This window comes from Diceros bicornis, chromosome 32 (assembly GCF_020826845.1).
Source record: "Diceros bicornis minor isolate mBicDic1 chromosome 32, mDicBic1.mat.cur, whole genome shotgun sequence".
Taxonomy (NCBI): Eukaryota; Metazoa; Chordata; class Mammalia; order Perissodactyla; family Rhinocerotidae; genus Diceros; species Diceros bicornis.
In genome coordinates this window covers 36,852,459-36,870,959 of record NC_080771.1, presented here as the reverse complement: position 1 = coordinate 36,870,959, position 18,501 = coordinate 36,852,459, and the positions used below count along the sequence as shown (strand labels likewise).

The window sequence follows — 18,501 nt, the reverse complement described above, 5'->3', positions numbered from 1 at the left end:
TGGGGATCCCCAAGAGTAGAAGGAGCCTCTCCACCCTCCCGCGCCCTTTGAAGACACGGTTCTGTGAGAAGGACGTGCGGGCTGACCCCGGGCCACGGCAGTGCATGAGACGCCCCCCGACCGGGCGGCAGCACCACACTCCGGCCCTGAGTGTCCCATCCAGCTGCTCCGACCGCGACCGCAGGGCTGGAGCCTGCCGGCGGCTGGGAGCCAGTGAAGGACTTCTCGGGCTGCTCCGTGGGCCTCCGTGCAGCCCCCTCGAGCCTCCCTACCCTGTCTCCCCGCCTGATTCCCCAGGGAAAACAAACCAAGGAAGCCTGTATTCACATTACATCATGAAATAGCACCAGAAACTTCAGAGTAGGATTGCTGATACTTGCAGCCGAGTGCTCCATGTGAGAGGAAGGCTCTACAAAGGGCAACGGCAGAGACTGGGGGGCTGTGGGGGGTGGGGAGGGAGGACGGGGTGGTGGGGTGCTGCTGATGCACAGCTTTCTCCGTGTCCTGGATGGGAGCCCCGTCCCCGGGGCACAAGGTGCACTGGAGACTGCTGTTTTCCTTGGCAGCATGGACAGTGAATGGCACGACCTTGTGGTCAGAGAAGGCCTGTTGTGTTCTGGAGGGCTGTGTGGCTCACGAACGGTGGAGAGCCCTGTCCCCTTGTTTGATTTCTAAGGTCACTTTGGAATTCCAGGAACAGCAGCAACAAGATTAAGAGGGAGCCTGCCACCATCTGACTGGCTGCTGCCTCCACTTACTTCTCTGCTAGATGACATGCAGGGGAACCCTGTGCAAACCTTCAAACGGGGCGTTCTGTGGCTACTGTGCCTCCACAAGGGGGCACATGGGGCGGGAGGGGGGGCCGGTGAGCTAGTACCGAGGAAACAGCTGTGTGGTCTCAAAGAGGCTGCAGCTGGCCCATCTCTCACCCTCACCTTCCAGCTAGAAAGGGGTTGCTGTCCACCCCAGGCCTTGCTCAAAGCAGCACAGTCTCAGCTCTAACACCAAAGTCTGAGCATTGGTATGGTAAGTCAGGTGGATTAAGACGTGGCCACTAAGCGAACCATCTCAGAGCAGAGAACTGGTTTGGCAGTGTAGACAGGAGTTCCCCATTCACTGGGTTCGTGCCCCAGACCTGCTCCCACGCACTCACTTGCTCCTATAAATCACTCAGAAGGGTCCTTTTTAAAAGGGATCTTGAAGCTGGTTAGTCTCTGCCCGAAGAGCTGGCTGAGGAGGTCATTCTGGGATTCTGCCGTCCGACAGGAGCGGGAGGTGGCAGGTTCAGCACCGTGGACAGCTCTGCCCCGCTTGGGGGGCCTGTGCAGGGGTCTCGCCGGGGGGAAAGCCTTGCCCAGCCCCTCCTTGCTGTGTCTGACGTCCCCGTGGGCATGGCCGGGCTCTGCCTTCCTGGGCTCCCAGAGCTGGGGGGGCGTCCTGCTGTTCTGGCTGCTGGGCCTGGGCTTGGCGGGGAGCACGCGGCTGGGAGTTGCTTGCTTTCGGGGGGCCCGGGGGGGCCTGTCAGGGACCGAGGGGGCTCTCCCCAAGCCCCCCCCACCTTCACTCCTGCTTGGCCCCGGGACCCGGCCTTTTCTCTTCTTCTCACCAACCTCCCTGTCCTCCCTGGGGCCCAGGCTCCTTTGGGGTCCCCGGTCACCAGCTTCCCTCAGTCCCTTGGGGAAGCCCCTAGCTGGAGCTCGAGGGAGGGGCTTGTCTGGGGCAGGGCTCTGGCCCGGGCAGTCGGGCTTGGCTGGGGTAGTGGCCGTCTCACTTTGGAGCTGCCCACTGGCCGGCTGGGGCTGGCTGCCCCCCGCTGTCTTGGTGCCGTGCCGCAGGCCTTCAATGCCCTGGTAACTGGGGCCTGGCCTGGCGTTGAGAGTGGGGGGCTTTGGCCTGTCCTCAGTGCCACAGGCTGGCTCTCCGGTTATCGGGCTGGCCACAGCCTTCTTCGGTTGCACCGGAAACTTGGGCGCTCTGCTGGGGGTGGACAAGGCTGACCTGTCCTGTGATGAACTCTCGCAGCCCCTAGGCTTGGTGGCACTGCCCTTGTGCGAGGGGCTCCCTGTGCCCCCGTCAGGCGTCATGTGGCATGTGGACACCCGCTTCTCCTTCCGGAGCAGGCAGGGGGCTGCTGGGCAATGGTCAGGGGCACAGTGGCCAGGGGCACTCCAGGTCCTGCGTTTCCCTGAGAAGGGGTCAGCAGCCCTCTTTTCCTCTACGTCTTCGTCTCTGGCCCCCGGTCGGGGCAGAGACTCCCTCAGTGGGAGAGGCTGCTGGAGAAGAGGCCCAGGGCTGCCTGGGGACACCTCGTCTTCGGAGCTCTCCGTGGCTCCGTCCGGCTTGCGGCCATCTTTGCCATCAGCCGAGGCTGCCGGGAAAGGAGACAGAGACGGGGGCAGGAGCTCTTGGAGGTCAGAGGGCAGACTGCCTCCCCCAACTGGGTGGCCCACAGGGTCTCCAGGCCTCTCTGGGCTCCCGGGCTGCCCCTCGGTGGTGCCAGGAGCTGCATCCGGGCAGGGCCCGAGCAGGGCTGGGAGGGACCCCTCGCTCAGGGCGGGGCTGCTGCTCTGGGACAGAGGCCCGTCCACACCGGGCCCGGGGGTGCTGCTGGGCACGGCCACCCTGCGCCGTTTGCTGGGCAGCGTCCCCTCGCGGTCTGGAGCCTGCCGCCCGGGGGCGCCCGGCCTCCGCACGCCGCGGAACGTGAAGGGCTGCTGCCCCCTCCTCAGGTGTTTGTCCATGTGTCGGTCGAACTGCTCCTTCTTGGCGAAGGTGTAGTTGCAGGAGCTGCAGACGAAGGACCGCTTGCTGATGTGCGTGACGTTGGCGCAGAGCTCGCAGGCGTACAGCGGCGTGTGCGGCAGCTCCAGCTCCTCCCGCACCCCGTGCTCACCACCCAGGTGCGCGCGCAGCTCGCGGTGCTCTGGGTAGACCCGCGGGCACTGGGGGCACAGGTAGACGCGCTGCGGGCTGTGCACCGCCAGGTGGCGCTGCAGCTTGAAGGGCTTGGGGAACCGCTTCCCGCAGTGGTGGCAGTCGCGGGAGGGGTCCTTGCAGTCCTGGTGCACCGGGACAGCCTGGAGGAGGGGCTCTCTATTGGAGCAGGGGTCGGGGGATGGGCTGGTGGACGTCTTGGCGCAGCTGCTGGGTGGAGCGGGGTTCGCGCAGACTATCACGTTGCCGTTGGCCAAGGCGCCATCTTGGTTTGAGTTGTTGGCCCGGGCCTTGGGTTTGGCCCTCTCCGTCGGGAACTCTTTCTCGGCTCCAGGCTCATGCCCCGACGCCTCCATGGGGGCCCCGTTTGTCTTGCCAATCGAGCGCGTGCCCCTGTGGGGTTTGGACGCCTGCCCCATGATGCTGCTCAGGAAGTGTGTGACAGAGCTGTCCCCCTCCCAGCATCCAGGCAAGGCCCCCAGGGACCTCCGCGCTTGCCCCTCGCGGGCGAACCGCGCGGCGTGCTCCCGCAGGTGCTCATTGTACATCCAGACATCCGCCAGCTCCCTCAGGCACATGCCGCAGACCCACAGCCCCGCCTTGCTCTGCGGGTGCTTCTCCTGCAGGTGCTCCCGCAACAGCTCGCGGGAGCCGAACCTGCGCTCCACGCACATGTAGCAGGTGGGGGGCGGCGAGGGGCTGTGGGCCAGCTTGTGGAGGTCCAGCTCGCCCAGGCCGTGGAAGCGCTGGAAGCACACCCTGCACTTGTAGGGCGCCCTCCTGGCCTTGGCTTGCCTGTCTCTGCCTGGGGCCCTTCTGGCCCTGGCCGCCTCCTCTGTCCTTTTGCCTGGTGGCTCCTGGGAGTTCGCTGTGGCCTTGAAGTCTAGGAAGCTGGTGTCCGGGAGACCTGCAGCGTCTTCGCAGGGTCCCAGGAAGCACAGGTCTTGCATCTCAAGCTTGGCGCTGAGCGTCTCGAGACCCACGGTGTTCCCGGGGAGCCCGCTGTCATAGCGTTCTTGCTCCAGGTTGGGGGGCTCGGGGCTCACGCTTCCAAGAGGAGAGGCCGTCTCTCCGGTGGGGGCCCGTGGATCCAGCCCTCGCCAGGCCGCCGGGACCATGTGCAGCTTGGGGATGCTCTCTGCCTGGCGGTCCTCGGCACAGCCTGCCTCCGGGCCGGGCTCCAGGGCCCATGGGTGAGGGGCCCAGGGGTCAATGCCAGGCACCTTGCTGCTGAGGAAGCCCTCCAGGAGGAAGGACTCGGGCAGAGCTGTGGCCTCGTCGCCCCAGGGGTCCTCGTGAGACAGGCAGAGCGAGCCTGAGTCGCTGAGGTCTGTGGGCAGGTGGGAGGACGGGGCTGTGCTGCCCCCCACCTCGTGGCCGGGCTCCAGGGGTGGCAGCGGGGGCTTCAGCTTTTTCCCGCGCTTCCCGTAGACACGGGGGTTCTTCTTCCTGGTCCAGCGGTCACCCAGAGGGAAGAGCTGGGAAAAGGAGGCCTCATCATCAAATACACTCAGAGGGTCCCCGAGACCCGGGCTGGGGGCTTTGGGAGCGGCACCCTCATGCTCCTGGACCCCATCTTCTGGGTCGTGCAGGGGGCCCTGGAGGTGACTGCTGATGGTGCTGCCTTCTTCAGAATCACAAGTCTCGAGAGGGCCTGGGGGGCCCGAGGGAGGCCTGTGCCCCTCCCAGACACCGTGCCCTGACCTGCTCTCAGCAGCTCTGCTGTCCCCGGCAGGCTCTTTGCAGACCCCCGACGTCCTTGTTTCTCTGGGACCCCAGCACCTCCTCGCCAAGGCTGCCTTCCGTGCCCCTGGCCCTTCTCTAGGAGGCGCCCCCTCTGTCCTCCTTGGATGGGCCACCCAGTCCCCGGGTGACTTCTGTAGAGGCATCTCCTTTGGGTCTGTGGCCATGGGAGGCGGCTGCGCGACCTCGGTCTCCTGCTCTGCCTCTGGTGAGACGCGGCGGCTCGGGAGGGCTGGGTAACTGGCAATCACAGTTGATGGATTCCAGCTGCTGGTATCTGAAATCACATCAGCAGAGACTGGAGGACCGCTCTCCTCCCGGAACCTTCTCGCTCTGGGCTTCCTCGCTTTCTTATTTGACCTCCCCCCTGCCTCGCTGGGGACGTCTGTGGGCACTCTGGCCCGCCTCTGGCCTCCTCCTTTCCCTGCTGGTTTGGGACGGGGCTCCTTCTTCTCCAGCTGGTCCCGTTTCCTGGGCTCTGCAGCCCCCACATCCACCCCTTGCGTGACCAGGCCTGGGGAGTGTGGTTCCCGGCTTGGGGGACAGCCTGGTGTTCCCAGAACACAGAGCCGCTGTCTAAGGCCCTTGGACGTCTCGGGACCCTGGGCACCCTCAGGAGCTGCAGAGCCCTGGACAGGAGGCGGCCCAAGAGTGCGGCTGGGGCCACTCAGCGAGTGCCTCAGTTTCTCCTTCCCAGATGTCCGGTGGCTTTTCTTCCCCTGGGGGTGGCACGTCTGGGCTTCGGGGTCCCCAGGCTGGGAGGTGGGCGGGGCTGGTGGGCTTGGCTGGGAGGCAGCCCCCCTGTGCAGCCTGTGTTTCCTGGCTCTGTGGCGGCTCAGGCCCGGTCCGGAGCAGAAGGAGGCCAAGCAGACCTCACAGGTCACGGGCCGCCCACTGGGGGCTTGGTCCTTCCAGAGGCCGTTCTCAGTGGACACAGGCTTCTTTTTAAAGCCACGAGGCTTCTGTCTGGGGTCCTGGAGACTGATGGGGTCCCCCTGGGGTGACTGGTGGAGGACATTTCTGAGGCTTTGCGGGGAGCCGGGTCTGGAGTCGCTGGCCGTGCTGCTGAGGGACACGGCTCTGCCCAGGCGGAGCTCTGTGGAAGTAAAGCTGACCGTTGGGCGTCTGGTGCCATCTTCGGACACTCTTGTAATGCCAGAGCGTCCAGCCCCAGGTGTCTCCAGGACCTCCTGTCCCTGGGGGCTGGCCCTTGCCTCACCTTCCAGGCAGGCGTGGGGATCTGGTGCTGCGGCCTCCTGTGTGCAAGGGTCAGCGGGTACAGTGGGGACGCTGTGGCCTTCTCTGTTTCCTGGGGGCTCTGAGGAGGGGCCCTTGGACATCTTGTTGGGGCTGGTGTGGGGCGGGGCTCCCCTGCTGTGGTGGTCTGGCCACTCGGCCCTGGGGCCTCTGACTGCCCCCATGCCATCTGTGGCAAGAATGGCAGGCAGGTCAGTGGCCTTGATGGTCACTCTCGGGGAGACGGCCCTCACTGGGGGTGGCGGGGAGGCATAGGCAGGAGATGCCCTCGGCTCCTCTTTCCTGGAACCCTCTAGGATTCTTGGCATGCGGCCTACAGGGCGGTCCGCCCCATAGGGGGGAGCGAGGACACTGATGAAGCTGGGCTGGCCTGTGGGAGGGTCTTCCAGGGGGCTGCGGTCCCCCAGGAGGGGGCAGTGAGCTAGGCTTTCCTTGAGGCCACAGGGGCTTGTCCTCAAAGATGGGTGAGTGGGGGCTGGGGTGCAGTCGGCCCTTTTTGGAGGTGTCTGGACAGGAGAAGGTGCTGGTAGATGCTGTGGGCTGGTAGGGTCCCCGCAGGATGGAGACGCTGGGAGCAGCCCCCTCAGTTCACCTGAAGGAGCTGACGGAGGGTCTTCCTGGGTTGGGTGCTCAAGGCCGCAGGGAACAGAGGTAGCCGCGGAAGCGAGTGAGGGGTCACAGCTGGCCAGGTCGCTGATGGGGGATGCTGGGCTCTCCCCAGCGAGCAGCAAATGCTTCTCAAGGCCTGGGCCAGCTGCCTCCTCTTGAGTCTGGTCCTCAGACCCACTTTGGGCGTGGGCTGCTGCCAAGGCTGGGACCAAAGATTCCGCATCAGAGGAGGTGGGGCTTGGGGCGGCCTGTGCCTCGTCCTGAAGGCCCAAAGCCACCCTGCTTTCCTGGAGTTGTCCCCCTAGCTGGTCTGCACCCCCAGCCGGCCTGGCCGGAGCAGCTTCAGGACTAGCATTGGCTGTGGTGGGGTCACCCGGCCCCCCCGGGCTCCCCCCATTATCTGGCTGCAGCTGGCTGGCTTGGCCTTGGCCCTTGGGCTTCTCAGCCTGGCCGAGCACGCCCAGATGTCCATCTGCCTCTGGCCCCGGCTGACGTCCGGCCACTGCAGGGACAGCTGTCATCGGCACACCCCCAAGGGAGCCCCGGGTAGGGCTGCAGGCCAAGTTCCCACCTTCCACACTGTCCCCTTCCAGATCTGAGGGGTCATTGCACTGAGGGCTCTGGGCATTGGGAGGCGGGGGCCCCTGTGAGCCCCGGGCATCATCTTCTCTCTCAGCCGCTCTGGCCACCAGGAGCTGGAGCTGATGTAGGGGGCTCGCAGCTGGGTCCCGGGGTCTCCTGCCAGGACTGGGGTCAGGCACACAGGCAGGACTCGGGGCGGCCCCCACTAGTACAAGCTCCTTGTCACTCTCAAAGCCAGGGCCCCCTGCCACAGGGTGGAGGAGCCCCGTTTCTTCCAGTCTGCCTGCACTGCTTACAGAGTGTCCCTTGGGGGCATTGTGGTGACTGGCACCAGAAGGTGGGGTGGCACCCAGAGACAGAATCCTGGCACCCTGAAAGGCCAAGTCAGGTGCCAGATGGGCAATAGGGCTGCTGAACGCTTCCAGCTCGGGGGGGTCTCGGCAGGGCCCGTGTGCCTTGCAGGCTCCTGGGGGCAGGAGCCCTCGTCCCTGTGTGCCAGGGAGGGGCAGCAGGAGGGCTTCGCTTCCATGGATTTTGGGGGCCCTGTTATTTTTAGGAAGTAAAGGCTCACAGCTTGGGCTGCACTTGGCTGACCTTCCCACGTCCAATGGGGGCTTGTGCGGCTCTCTGGGGCTGGGGACTTCCGGGTGGACCCCACAGTCCCTTTCCGTCTTGGGGGACCCCGTCTCGGATGCTCTGGCTTTCTGCACTGGCTGGAAACTGAGGCTGGCCCCAGTAGGGCTGAAGGGAGCTCCTGAAGCCACGTCTTCGTGGGAACCGGGGGGAAGGGCTGCTTCTCTCGTGTGGAATGAGGGCCATTCCTCCTGGGGGCTCCCCAGAGTCCCCTCCGTGGCGGCCACGGCTCTCTCTGCCCCTTCTGGGTGTGGACTCAACTCCCCAAGCCCGGTGAATTCGGCTGTGGAAAGCGCGTCCTCATGAGGAGGGGCAGCCTGGGGGACGGGCAGAGGGGTCCCCGCACCTGCATGCACCGCACCCACGTGCTCAGCACCGCGCAGCTCTCCTGGGGCCGTGTGCGTGTCTTCACTTTTCAGTTGACTTTCTAACTCGGTGACCAACCTCTTGATCTCTAACTCGTCCTCAGACAGGTTGCTCATAAAAGCAACGCCACAATCGCTGACCTTGCTGGGCAAAGGGGGAGGGCTGGCCGCCCCTGTCCCTGCACTGGGACACTTTTTACTGAATGCCTTTTCCGCTGAGAGGTCAGGAAAATGGCCCACGTGGCTGGGCAGCATCAGGCACGTGTCCTCCAGCAGGGACCAGCCCTTCTCGGGCAGAAACGAGGGGTATGGTGGGTCTGATGGGGGTTTCCTTAGGGGAGGGTGGGCACACGCAGACGGTGAGTGAGCGTCCCCACTTCCAGACAGGCTGCTGTAGATCGGCGGGTCAAAGCCATCCACAGACAGCCCTGGGAAGAGGGGCGGGGACTCCAAGGTCACTGGTGATTTGGCTTCGCCTGGGTCTGTGTTGGCCGTGTAGGGTGGTCTCCTGGGCAAGTTTGGCTTGAGGGAGCTGGCATCTGCAGTGTCCTGGTGAAGGTGCATGCTGCTGGCTGGCGTAGTGTGCCGAGCCAACGGCTTGGAGTACAGGTCTTCGTGGAAACAGCTAGCCAGGTCTTTGGCTTCAAGGAACAATTCGCTGGGGGAGCGGCTGTAGGGCTGAGGCCGCTTTTTGGCAACTGGAACCCCCACGGGGTCTCTGTTAAAAAGAGCAGGGTCACAACCAAGATCAGGAGTCTTCAAAAACAGGGTGCTGGGTTCGGGGAAGGCAGCGTTGGTGGCGTTAGCAACGGGCACCAGCAATTCTCCTGGCAGGTAGGCAGGGGGGTCCTCTGTGTCACGGGAGATGAGCGGCTCCGTGCACTGGGGGGCACCCAGCACATGGCCCGCACCTGGTGCTGGTGAGCTCCTGCGGGGTACCACGATGTCCTCTCTGCCGGGCTGTGGTCGCTCTGGGGCTGGGGGTCTTCCTCCTGCACAGGTGGCCGGAGAAGAGCGAGAAACCTCTCTGAGAAGTGCTGTGGCGTCTGGGGGAAGCTTGTCAGCAGTTTCAGGGTTCTTGGTCTCTTGAGGGAAGTCCAGCGACGGATGGTTTTCCTCGGGGGTCTTGGGGCTCGTGGGAACCTGCTGGAGACACTTCGGGCCTCTCTCCTGAGGGCCTGCTTGGGACTCTGGGCTTTGCGGTGGGCCCTGGGTCTCGAGGCTCTCGCTGGGGCCTGAGCAAGGCCTGCCCGGCTCTTCGGGGGTCTGGGAGCCCCTGCCCTTCGTGGCATCCTGCCTCACGACTTTCCTGGGCTTCTGCTGCTCTCCACCCTCTCTGGGGCCTGGCGTCAAGTCCACTTCCTTCCTCTTCTCGCCTCGGTGCCACCGCCAGCCGCCGTGGCGGGGCCGGCCTCTGAGGCGGGAGCCCCGGGGCCGTGAGCTGTCCTCCTCCTCAGACTCGGAGGCATAGTCATATTCCTGGAGCCCGCCGTCCGTGGGGCCGCGCGGGGGCCTCGCGGTCACCAGGGAGCAGTGGCTGCTCTGTGCCGGCTGCCTGTGCAGCTTGTTCTTCTGCTGCACGATCTTGTGGATGAGCTCCTTGCTCCAGGTGCCGCCCCGTGCCTTCCTCCTCCTGGAATCCTTCCTGGGGGACAGTCGGAGGCGCTTGGAGCTCCTGGTCTCCAGCGGGAGGGCCCGTCCATTGGGATCTGTGTGGCTGTTGGGGGCTTGGGTTCTGAGGTTCCCGGGGCAGGTCATGAGCGGCTCAGCCCTGTCACCCTTCCTCCTCTGTCTTGGGTGGGTGGCTCTGGCGCCCCTGCCCAGCCTCTTGGTGGTGTTGGCTGTGTCTAGCTCTTTCCGAAACTTAAACCGCTTCCCTCTCCTCTGCTGGCTGGCCCGGCTGGCCCCGTCTGCTTCCGCAGGTGCTGGGCCCAGGGAGCGGGTTTTGGGCCTATTATGGGCTGGGTAGTCCCTGTCCCCAGGGCAGGTGGTCTGGGGGTCCAGTGGGGAAGCCATGGCTGGGAGCGGGGGCTGGGCTTTGCTCTCTGGCGCTGCCCCCACCCTGATCTTGGGGGGCTGCCCAGCACTGGGCCCTCTGGGGCCGGAAGGTTCTTCGTCAGTGAAGACGTCAATGAAGCTGCTGTCGATCTCAGGGGTGTCTGACTGGTACTCCAGGCCGTTGAGCGCCTCGGTGATGAGGCTGTCCAGCTTGGCTTCGTCCTCCAGGTCCAGGTCTGCAGCAGGGAGCGGGAAGGGGCCAGCAGACAGGCCAGGCAAGAAACTCGTCCTCAGGGGGTCGTCTTTGCCGTCTGCCTGGACGTCCCCACCAAGCAGGAAGGGGACCATCTTGGTGTGGTTGAGCAGGCTTGGGCTCCCACTGGCCAGTGCCCTGGGGGTGGTCAGCGCGGAGGGGGCGGCGGGGGGCATAGGGAGCCCTGGGGGCTGCTGGTGGCTATCCTTGGCTCTGGTCAGAAGCAGGTTGCAGAACTGCCGGTGCTCCAGGAAGGCGGCTAGGCTGCTGTAGTTCCGGTCACACTGCCTGCAGGTGAGCAGCACGTCCAGCTGGTCCAGGCTGGCACTGCTGAGGGGGAAGTGGTGGGCAGAGTAGGGGGGGGGGTCCCGGGGGAAGCCCTCCAGCCCCCTGCTGCCCACCTCGGGGCCTGTGCTGGGGAACGGGGCCTCCTCCAGGCATTTGAAGGCGCCCTTGGCCCCCAGCCCCTCTGTGGGGAACGGGAAGGTCTTGACCGGCTCTGGCTGGTAGTGGATGGGGAGGGTGTGCGAGGGCTCAGGGGAAGGGAAGGGGCTGCTGGTCTCCTGGGGATGAGTGGGGGGGTGGTAGAAAGTGGAGGGCCTGAGCGGGCCCGGGAGCTGGCTCTCCTCTGAGCTGGGGTTGGCGGGGCTGCCGGACAGCGGTGAGAGCGAGGAGCAGGTGCTGCTGCCAGCCGTGGTGGTGGCGGGCGAGGGCAGCGGGGACTCACTGGGAGAGGCTCCCACCACCCTGGGTGGGGGCAGGCCAGGGGTCCCTTGGGGTGAGACCTGGGGCTGGACTACCCCAAAGAACAGGGGCTGGGCTGCGGGGTCCTTCAGCCCGTTGTAGGTGAATAGCCCAGGGGAGCTGCCGCCGTGATGGCCGGGGCTGTTTCTCAGGACAGCCAGCTTTTCCCCGGGCCCCGGCGTCTTGCTGGCAGCACCCAGGGCTCCCTGGCTGCCCCCCTGCCACTCTGCGACCCCTGGGGGTAAGGGCAGCCGGCTCAGCATTTCCATTCGGTGGGGGCCGGGCCTGACAGCCGGGAGGGCCTGGGGCCAGGGCAGAGGGGGACTCTGGGGGAGCCCGAGCTGCTGGCCTGGGCTGGGCTGGCCTTCAAAGAACGCATTCCTGGTGGTGGCCGGGGAGCCCAGGGCAGGGGTGGGGTAAGGGGCTGCGGAAGGGTCCCATAGCTGGGGCAGCCTGCTGGGCGAGGGGCCTGGGGCGGCTAGCTCTGTGTCCAGAGACCCTGGGCTGGTGCTCACCCTGCTGGCTCGAGGGCTTCCATACGCCTGCCCAGGAATGTGCCTCTGGGGCCCATCGGGGGCTGAAGGCGGTCTCTCGGGGAGGGCTCTGGTCAGACTCTTGGGCACACTGTCCGGGAAGGTGGCCATGCTCTCCAGGAAGGGGCTGGGGGCCGGGTGAGCAGCACCAGCGGCGGGGAGAGCACCGGCGAGGTCGCTGGGGGCCTCGAGGCTGCCGGGCGGGCGGGGGTAGCAGGGTGGGGGTGGGGGTGCAGGCCGGGCGGGCAGGGGGTAGGCCAGGCCCGTGCCCACCGCCTCCTCCGGCCATGCTCCCCGAGGCGGGTGGAAGGCAAACACCAGTGCCCTCTCGGCGTACTCGGTCGTGTCCTCAGGGAAGGGTTTTGGGCCGGCCCTGTGCAGCCTCGGGAGGGGGAACTGGAAGGAGACCCCGCCAGGGCTGCCACTTTTGGGAAAAGGCTCCGGCTCGGTAGAGGGGACCCCAAAACTAGCACCTGGGAAGCTGTTCTCAGCAGCGGAAGGCCAGGCGTCGGGCCCGCTGGCCTGGAATTCTGAGTAGGAGGCTGGCCTGCAGGGGCTGCTGTTGCTGCTCTGGGGGGCCCGGAGGGGTGGGGGCCTGGGGGTGGCGCTCTGTGAGGTATAGTTGGTGGAGGTAAAGCTGGAGGGGGTCTCCTGGAAGCACCTTTGGAAACTGAGCTTGTCTGCGGCAGGCGGGGCCTCTGCCTCTGGGGGTCGAGGGGCCTCGTGCTGTGGGTCCTTGGGGGTCTCATCCAGGGCGGGTCTGGCCCTCAGGCCCGTGATGCTCAGGCTGTAGAGCTGCTGAGGGCTGCTGTCAGCCCTGCCCGCCCGCCGCATGCGAGCCTGCGCCTGGCTCCTCCCTTGCAGGGCCCGGGGGCTGCCGCCTTTCCCAGGGGGGCTGCTGAGGGACTGGGTTCTCAGGAGCGGGGCCTTGGGCTCCCCCTCCCCGGCCTGCCACAGCTGGGTCTCGGGGGGCTCCCTGGCCTGGGCCCCAATGCCCGTGGCCTTGGCGGTCCTGCTGGCTGGGGCACTGCCTTCGCCGGGGGGCTGGGAGGGGCCCCCTGTGCCACCAGCCACTCGGCAGGGCTGCAGGTCTCCCGTCACGGTTGGGGGCAGTGTTCCACGGGGCTGTTCCCCAGGCATGGCCCCTCCGTCTGGGCGCTAGGAGGATGCAGTGGTCCGAGGGGGGCTGCAGGGAGTGGGCTGGGTGGCCATCCTCACCCCTCGGGGGGCCTCGGAGGAGCCTGCTCTCATGGTCCTGAGTGGAGCCTGCAAGGAAAAGACAGAAGTGAGTAGGGAGCAGTGGGGCTTCGTGGCTCCTGTGAAGGCCATGGCAGGACGGGAATGGAAGCAGCTGGTACAAAGGCCACCGTCCTTAGGGGACGGGGCTCAGCTCCGATGGCACCTTGAGAGACAAGAGGAAAGGGTCCTGCCAGACTGACCAAGGGGTCCCTGGGAAGCAGGGGGAGAGGGAGAGTGCTGCTGGGGCCTGAGGGTCTGAGAAGACCCCTGGCCACCTCAGGGCAGCCCTGCTAGGCGCCAGCCAGACTGTGAGCAGAAAGGCTGTGAGCACACAAGCTCCCAGACCTGCAGAAGGCCTGTGGCGGGGATGGCGGGCACCTGGCGGCCATCTGTGTGGCCTGGGATACAAGCCAGGTGGCATCAGGGGAGACCCTGGGAAGGACGGAGGGGGACGCCTTCTGCTGAGAGAAGGGGCCTTGCATCGGAAGCGGAATTGCAGGAAGTAAGGGAAGTGAGACCGTGCACACTCGAGTCTGGCTGAGGCTCACACCTGCTCCTTCAGGGCCTTGAGGGCGGCCCGGCACAGGACAGCCTCCAGCCCCTTGCTCTGGGGACCCACTGGTCAGCACCCTGAGGGGGGGCCTGCACCTGCATTTCTAGGCTCCCTCCCTGTGTTTGGAGACCCCGAGGAGAGGCATTCTGCCTGACTTGGGGCACAAGTGTCCCTTGGTCTCCTGGGTGGGCGTGGTTCCAGGGCTGGCGAGCAGAGGGTGCCACACCCCCCCATAGACCCTCCCCCATCTCATCAGCCTGGGGGCCACTCCCCTCCTAAGCAGAGGCCTCGCCCTCTCCTCGGCCCCACTGCCTGGGCCGGTCCTCCACTCCCCTTTCCATCTACAGACTGGGAGACCTTGGGGCAAGGGCTTGTGGGTAAAGTTTGTTGAGTGAATAAATGATAGCAGTAACAGCAGCGTTGAGCTCCTTCTCGGCAGGGCGCTGAGCACTTTCCATCAATTGCTTCTCTGTCCTCACAGTGGATCGGAGCTTAGAATTGTTATTGTCACCCCCAAGTTATGGGTGAGGAATCAAGGTATGGGGAGGTGAGTAACTCCCCAAGGCTTCACAGCTGGTGAACGGCAGGGGGGTCCACGGCGGGGGGGCCTGTGCCCAGTGTGGGGACAGCAGCGGCCGGTGCCCCTCACGAAGCCCCCTGCCGGGAGAGCTGGAGTCCAAGGGCAAGGCCAGCCCCTGCCTGGACTTTGAACCTCGTGGTACAGGTCCCGACTCGGCTGCTGACTGCTGCGTGACCCGGAGTAGTCTTGTAGCCTCTCTGCGCCTGGAAGTGGGGGTCCCAGTGGAGCCCCCAGTGTACAAACTAGAAAAGGCTGCTCATGGAACGCTCGTTGTTTGTGTCTTTTCTGTCTAGTCCTGTTTCTGCCCCAGCCTGGGGCCCCACGGTGGGAGCCTAGGGTCTGAGTCTCTGCTCTCTCCTGCGGCCTGGGGGCTGGCGCACAGTGGGCACTCCCGGGAGAGGAAGGGCGGCTTCCAGACCCTTGACACAGAGATGGTCATGGCCTCCCCCCTCGGACATCCTCAAGATCAACAATCTACATAAGCTGGCATGGTGCCCAGCATGCAGGGGGCACTCCCAGAATGGCAGCGCCTTCCGAGCCTCAGTTTCCCCATCTGTGCGTGGGGCTGCTGAGCTCTTCTCCCAGGGCACTGCCTGAAGCCAGATGAGAGTCAGGGTCCGTCGGCCCCTCCAGGCTGCAGCAGACCTTGGGGCAGGGCCACTGGGGCCACCCTGTGCGGGGTTTTAACGAGGAGCAGAAGCCTCTGACCCCATGGCTCTCCTGTTCTCAGGGGCACCGGCAGCCTCTGGCCATGCTAGTCACTCCGAACGCCAGCAGTCCCAAGCCCTGAACGCCAGAAGGCTCCCCACTGGGGCTCGAGGAGGGCAGATTGCATTATTACTCAAGATCCTACTGTCCTCTGTGGAAAGATTGTCCCAGCCTGCTCCGCTGCCATCAGGCTTGGCCACGTGGCTCTGTTTGGCCACTAGATGCGAGCAGCGGTGACTCACGCTGCTTCCGAGCAGAGCCTTTCAGAGCCACGGCTCGGGAATCCATCTTGCTGCCTTTGCGAGGGCTGAGGTTGCAGGCTGTGGCCAGGCCTCTTGGCTGACTTGCAGCATCAAAGGATGCCTCCTGGAGGAGGTGGCATTGGTTCTGGCCACGTGGATGGCCAGGCTTGGGGCACGAAAATAGAGAGGGCATTCGGTGGGGGGAACTATGAGCACAGGCGGGTGCAGGGCTGGTTAGGGAAAGCTGGACTATGAGCTCTGTGCCCAGAGGAACTGCCCAGTCTGGGTCAGCTCACCAAGGACACTGCAGCCTTTGAAGGGTGAGCGGTGGGGACCCCAGGTGAGCAGGCAGCCAGCAGCTCGGGCGAGGGGGGCTCCCCTGTTGTGCACTCTGATGCGGGCCAGGGCATCTCCTGGGCACCCCTGCTGCCACCGGCTCCAGGGAGGCCCCCAGCCAGTGCCCCTCACCCAACTGCAGGGCAGTGATCCAGGATGAGTCGGCCAGGAGCTGGCTCTGAGCCCGCTGGGGGCTGGTGTGCGCCCCTCCCTAGGAGCCAGGAGGGCCTCTGGCCTGTGGGACCTCCCTCCTGAACTTCCCAGACAGCCTTGGGGGGCAGGACCAGGCTGACCCAGACCCAGGCCCAAGGCTCCAACGGAAAGAGCAGCAAAGCCCACGGGGTCAGGTGTGCAGACGGCCCGAGGGCCTGCTGACCTCTCAGGGCTTTCCTCCTCAGACCCAAGCAGGCTGGCCGCTGGGATACTGGTGCGGAGGAGGGGGGAGAGTCTGGGCCTCCGCACAGCTTCTAGAGCTCTCCAGGAGGTGGCAGGTAAGGCTGGAGTAGCCGTCAGACACTGTGGAGGCCCCGCGGGTCCAGGCTCCGAGCAGCGCCCTCCAGAAGGAGTGGGCGGGCGGGAGCTTGGGCCAGGAATGACGGCCCTAGTCCTGATCCCCCTGCTCCACGCTGGCCCGTCACTCAGTCTTGCTGAGCCTCGGTTTCTCCATCTGTGACCTGGGATAATACTGGGACCTATCTCGAGGGTTGTGGCAAGGTGAAGTTGGTGAGCAACCTCTTCATAAAGCATTCGGCAGAGAGCGTGGTGGGGACCAATGTGTTTCCATGAACACTAGCTATGATGGCCTGTCACCCCTCTGAGCCCCCTCTGCTCGGGGGCACGAAGGAGATGCAGAGAGATCACAGGAAGGGGGCTCGTGGGAAGGCTGGGCTGGTCTGAAAGCAGGCCTGAGCTGCTGGTTTGAAATGGCTGGGCCGCAGGCCTCTCAGGAGAGGAGGGTCTGATCTAACAGCCCTGGCGTGCTGGCTACCGCAGAGAACCTCAGGTGACAAGCTGCCATCCCCACCACCCCTCTGCCCGGCTCAGGGCTGCGGTGGGAAGCCCGTGTTGGCCGCTGACGTGGGAGCCAGTCTCTCAGGGAGGCAGCTGGCAGCCCCAATTCTGCCCAAGCCGGGAGATGGAAGGAGATGGCCGGGTGCGGTGGGGGAGCAGGGGGGGCCGGGACGAGGTCATCTCTGGCCAGGGCAGCCTGCCAGCCTCCGACAGCTGTGCTCCACTACATACCTGAGGAGGTGGCCCTCAGCTGGATCGCCACACAACTTCCTGAGTAATGAGGATTTCTTGGCTACAAAGAAAATGGAAAGTGTGTCAGAATCCCTGTGGTGCTTGGCAGGGGGCCGAGAGCCCTGGGGGAGTGGGCGGGAAGGAGCGGCTCCTGGGCGAGGCCCCCCAACACCGCGCAGAGCCAGTGGGACCTCAGGGTGCCAGGAAGCCGCCAAGGACTGGGCAATGGGTGAGCTCGAGGAGGCGGCAGGCAGCTCAGGCTGGCCGGGGCCTGCAGGGTTGGGAGTCCGCGGGCTGCCTCCCTCTCAGGTTTGACGATTATTTCACACCTCTTTTCCTTAAGTTCTTACGTGTGCATAGATTACACGTTCATGTGGTTCCCACAGGCAAGACAATGTTCAAAGGTCTGCAGTGCAAAGTCCCACCCTCGCCCAGGCCCGTGGACCCTCTTCCCCCGTCCTGCTGGGCAAAGCACTGAGGGCAGCTTCTCGCATTTCCTTCCAGAGTTTCTTGATGCAAAACCCAGCAAATATGAATAAATTTCCCCATTTCTCTCTTTCCTTCAACAAAAGATAGTCTACCACGTTCAGTGTTCCATCCCTTCCTTTGTGCGTTTAGCGAGTCTTGGAGATAAGCCCACAGCACTCCATACAGAGAGTCTCGCCTGTCTGTCTGTTTCTCACCCACACATGGCTACGGAATGTTCCACAGAAGAGACGCAGGAACAGCTACCTATGCATCCAGATCCCTCCGGGCTTTAGAAACAGTAAGCAGTGAACACGTGTATGAGTGAGGCCTGCAGGGTGAACTCCGAGAAGAGGCAGCGGGTCAAAGGGCAAATGCATCTGTGGTTTGGAGAGAGACTGTCAATTAACCTCTGTGGTGGTTTCAAAACTTGGCCACAAATTCTTTGATCCTTCTCCCTCCAAAAGGTAGAAGCTGATTCCCTCCCCTTGAATGTGGGCTGGACTTGGTGGCTCGCTGCTAACGAGCAGAATAGGGTAGAAATTAGGTCACAGAAGGGACTGTGGCTTCCTTGCGGCTCTCACTCTGACTGCTCCCTGGGGGGACGGCGGCCACCATGTTGTGAGGACACTCAAGCAGCCTGTGGAGAGTCCACAGGGGAGGGCCTGAGGCTGTGTGAGGAGCCACCTGCAGCCCCGGTGGAGCCTTCAGACGACACGGCAGCCCCTGCTGACATTCAGACTACAGCCTCATGGAAGACCCGGAGCTGGAACTACCCCACTGAGATGAGCCCAGATCCCCGACCCACAGAAACTGTGAGATGACGACGGTGTGTTGTTTTAAGCTGCTATCTGTTACACGGCTGTAGACAGCCCACCTATGAGGACAACCTGTGGGGCTGTGCCGACGTCCACCCCTCCTGACGACGTGGAGGATCCGAGGCTGTAACGAGAGTCCCAGCACCACAGAGTGGAGGGGCTCTTTCCCAGGGGGCAGGCTGAGGCCTGGGGAGACAGGACAGCAGGGGCCACACAGTGTCTCAGAGCGGAGCTTTCAGGACACCTTCCCATTCATTCATTCATTCATTCACAGATCAGTACCTCTGTGCCTGATGCTGTGCTGGGCACTGGACAGTGATGAGGGACTGACTCTCAGCCTCTGCCTCATAGAACTTACTGGAAAAGTCAACGGATAACTACAGACAAGGAAACTGAGGCTCAGAGAGGTGGTGTGACTTGACAAGTTGCACGGCACATAGAGAGGCACGTAGGGATGTGCTGGAGAAAGTGGCTCTCTACCCAGCCCCCGCATCAGGAGCCCCTTCCTGTCCCGAAGGGGCCCTGCCTCCACGTGCTGGGCCTGTGGGCAGAGCTCAGCCACCCCATCTCCCTCTTTCCTCGGTCCCAGGACACTGGGCCCAATGTTCTGCCCGCTGCCCCTCCAGGGGCTCAAGGACTAGTCTTCGGTGCTCAGACCGTGGGGCAG

At 64.5% G+C, this 18,501-nt stretch overlaps 1 protein-coding gene across 1 annotated transcript; it reads right to left on the bottom strand.

The window, feature by feature from the left end:
- Positions 1-564: 564 nt before the first annotated feature.
- Positions 565-12,791, bottom strand: ZNF469 (zinc finger protein 469). Its single transcript, XM_058528645.1, has one exon. The coding sequence runs from the start codon at positions 12,789-12,791 to the stop codon at positions 1,167-1,169; it is 11,625 nt and encodes a 3,874-aa protein (XP_058384628.1). The 3' UTR covers positions 565-1,166.
- Positions 12,792-18,501: the final 5,710 nt, after the last annotated feature.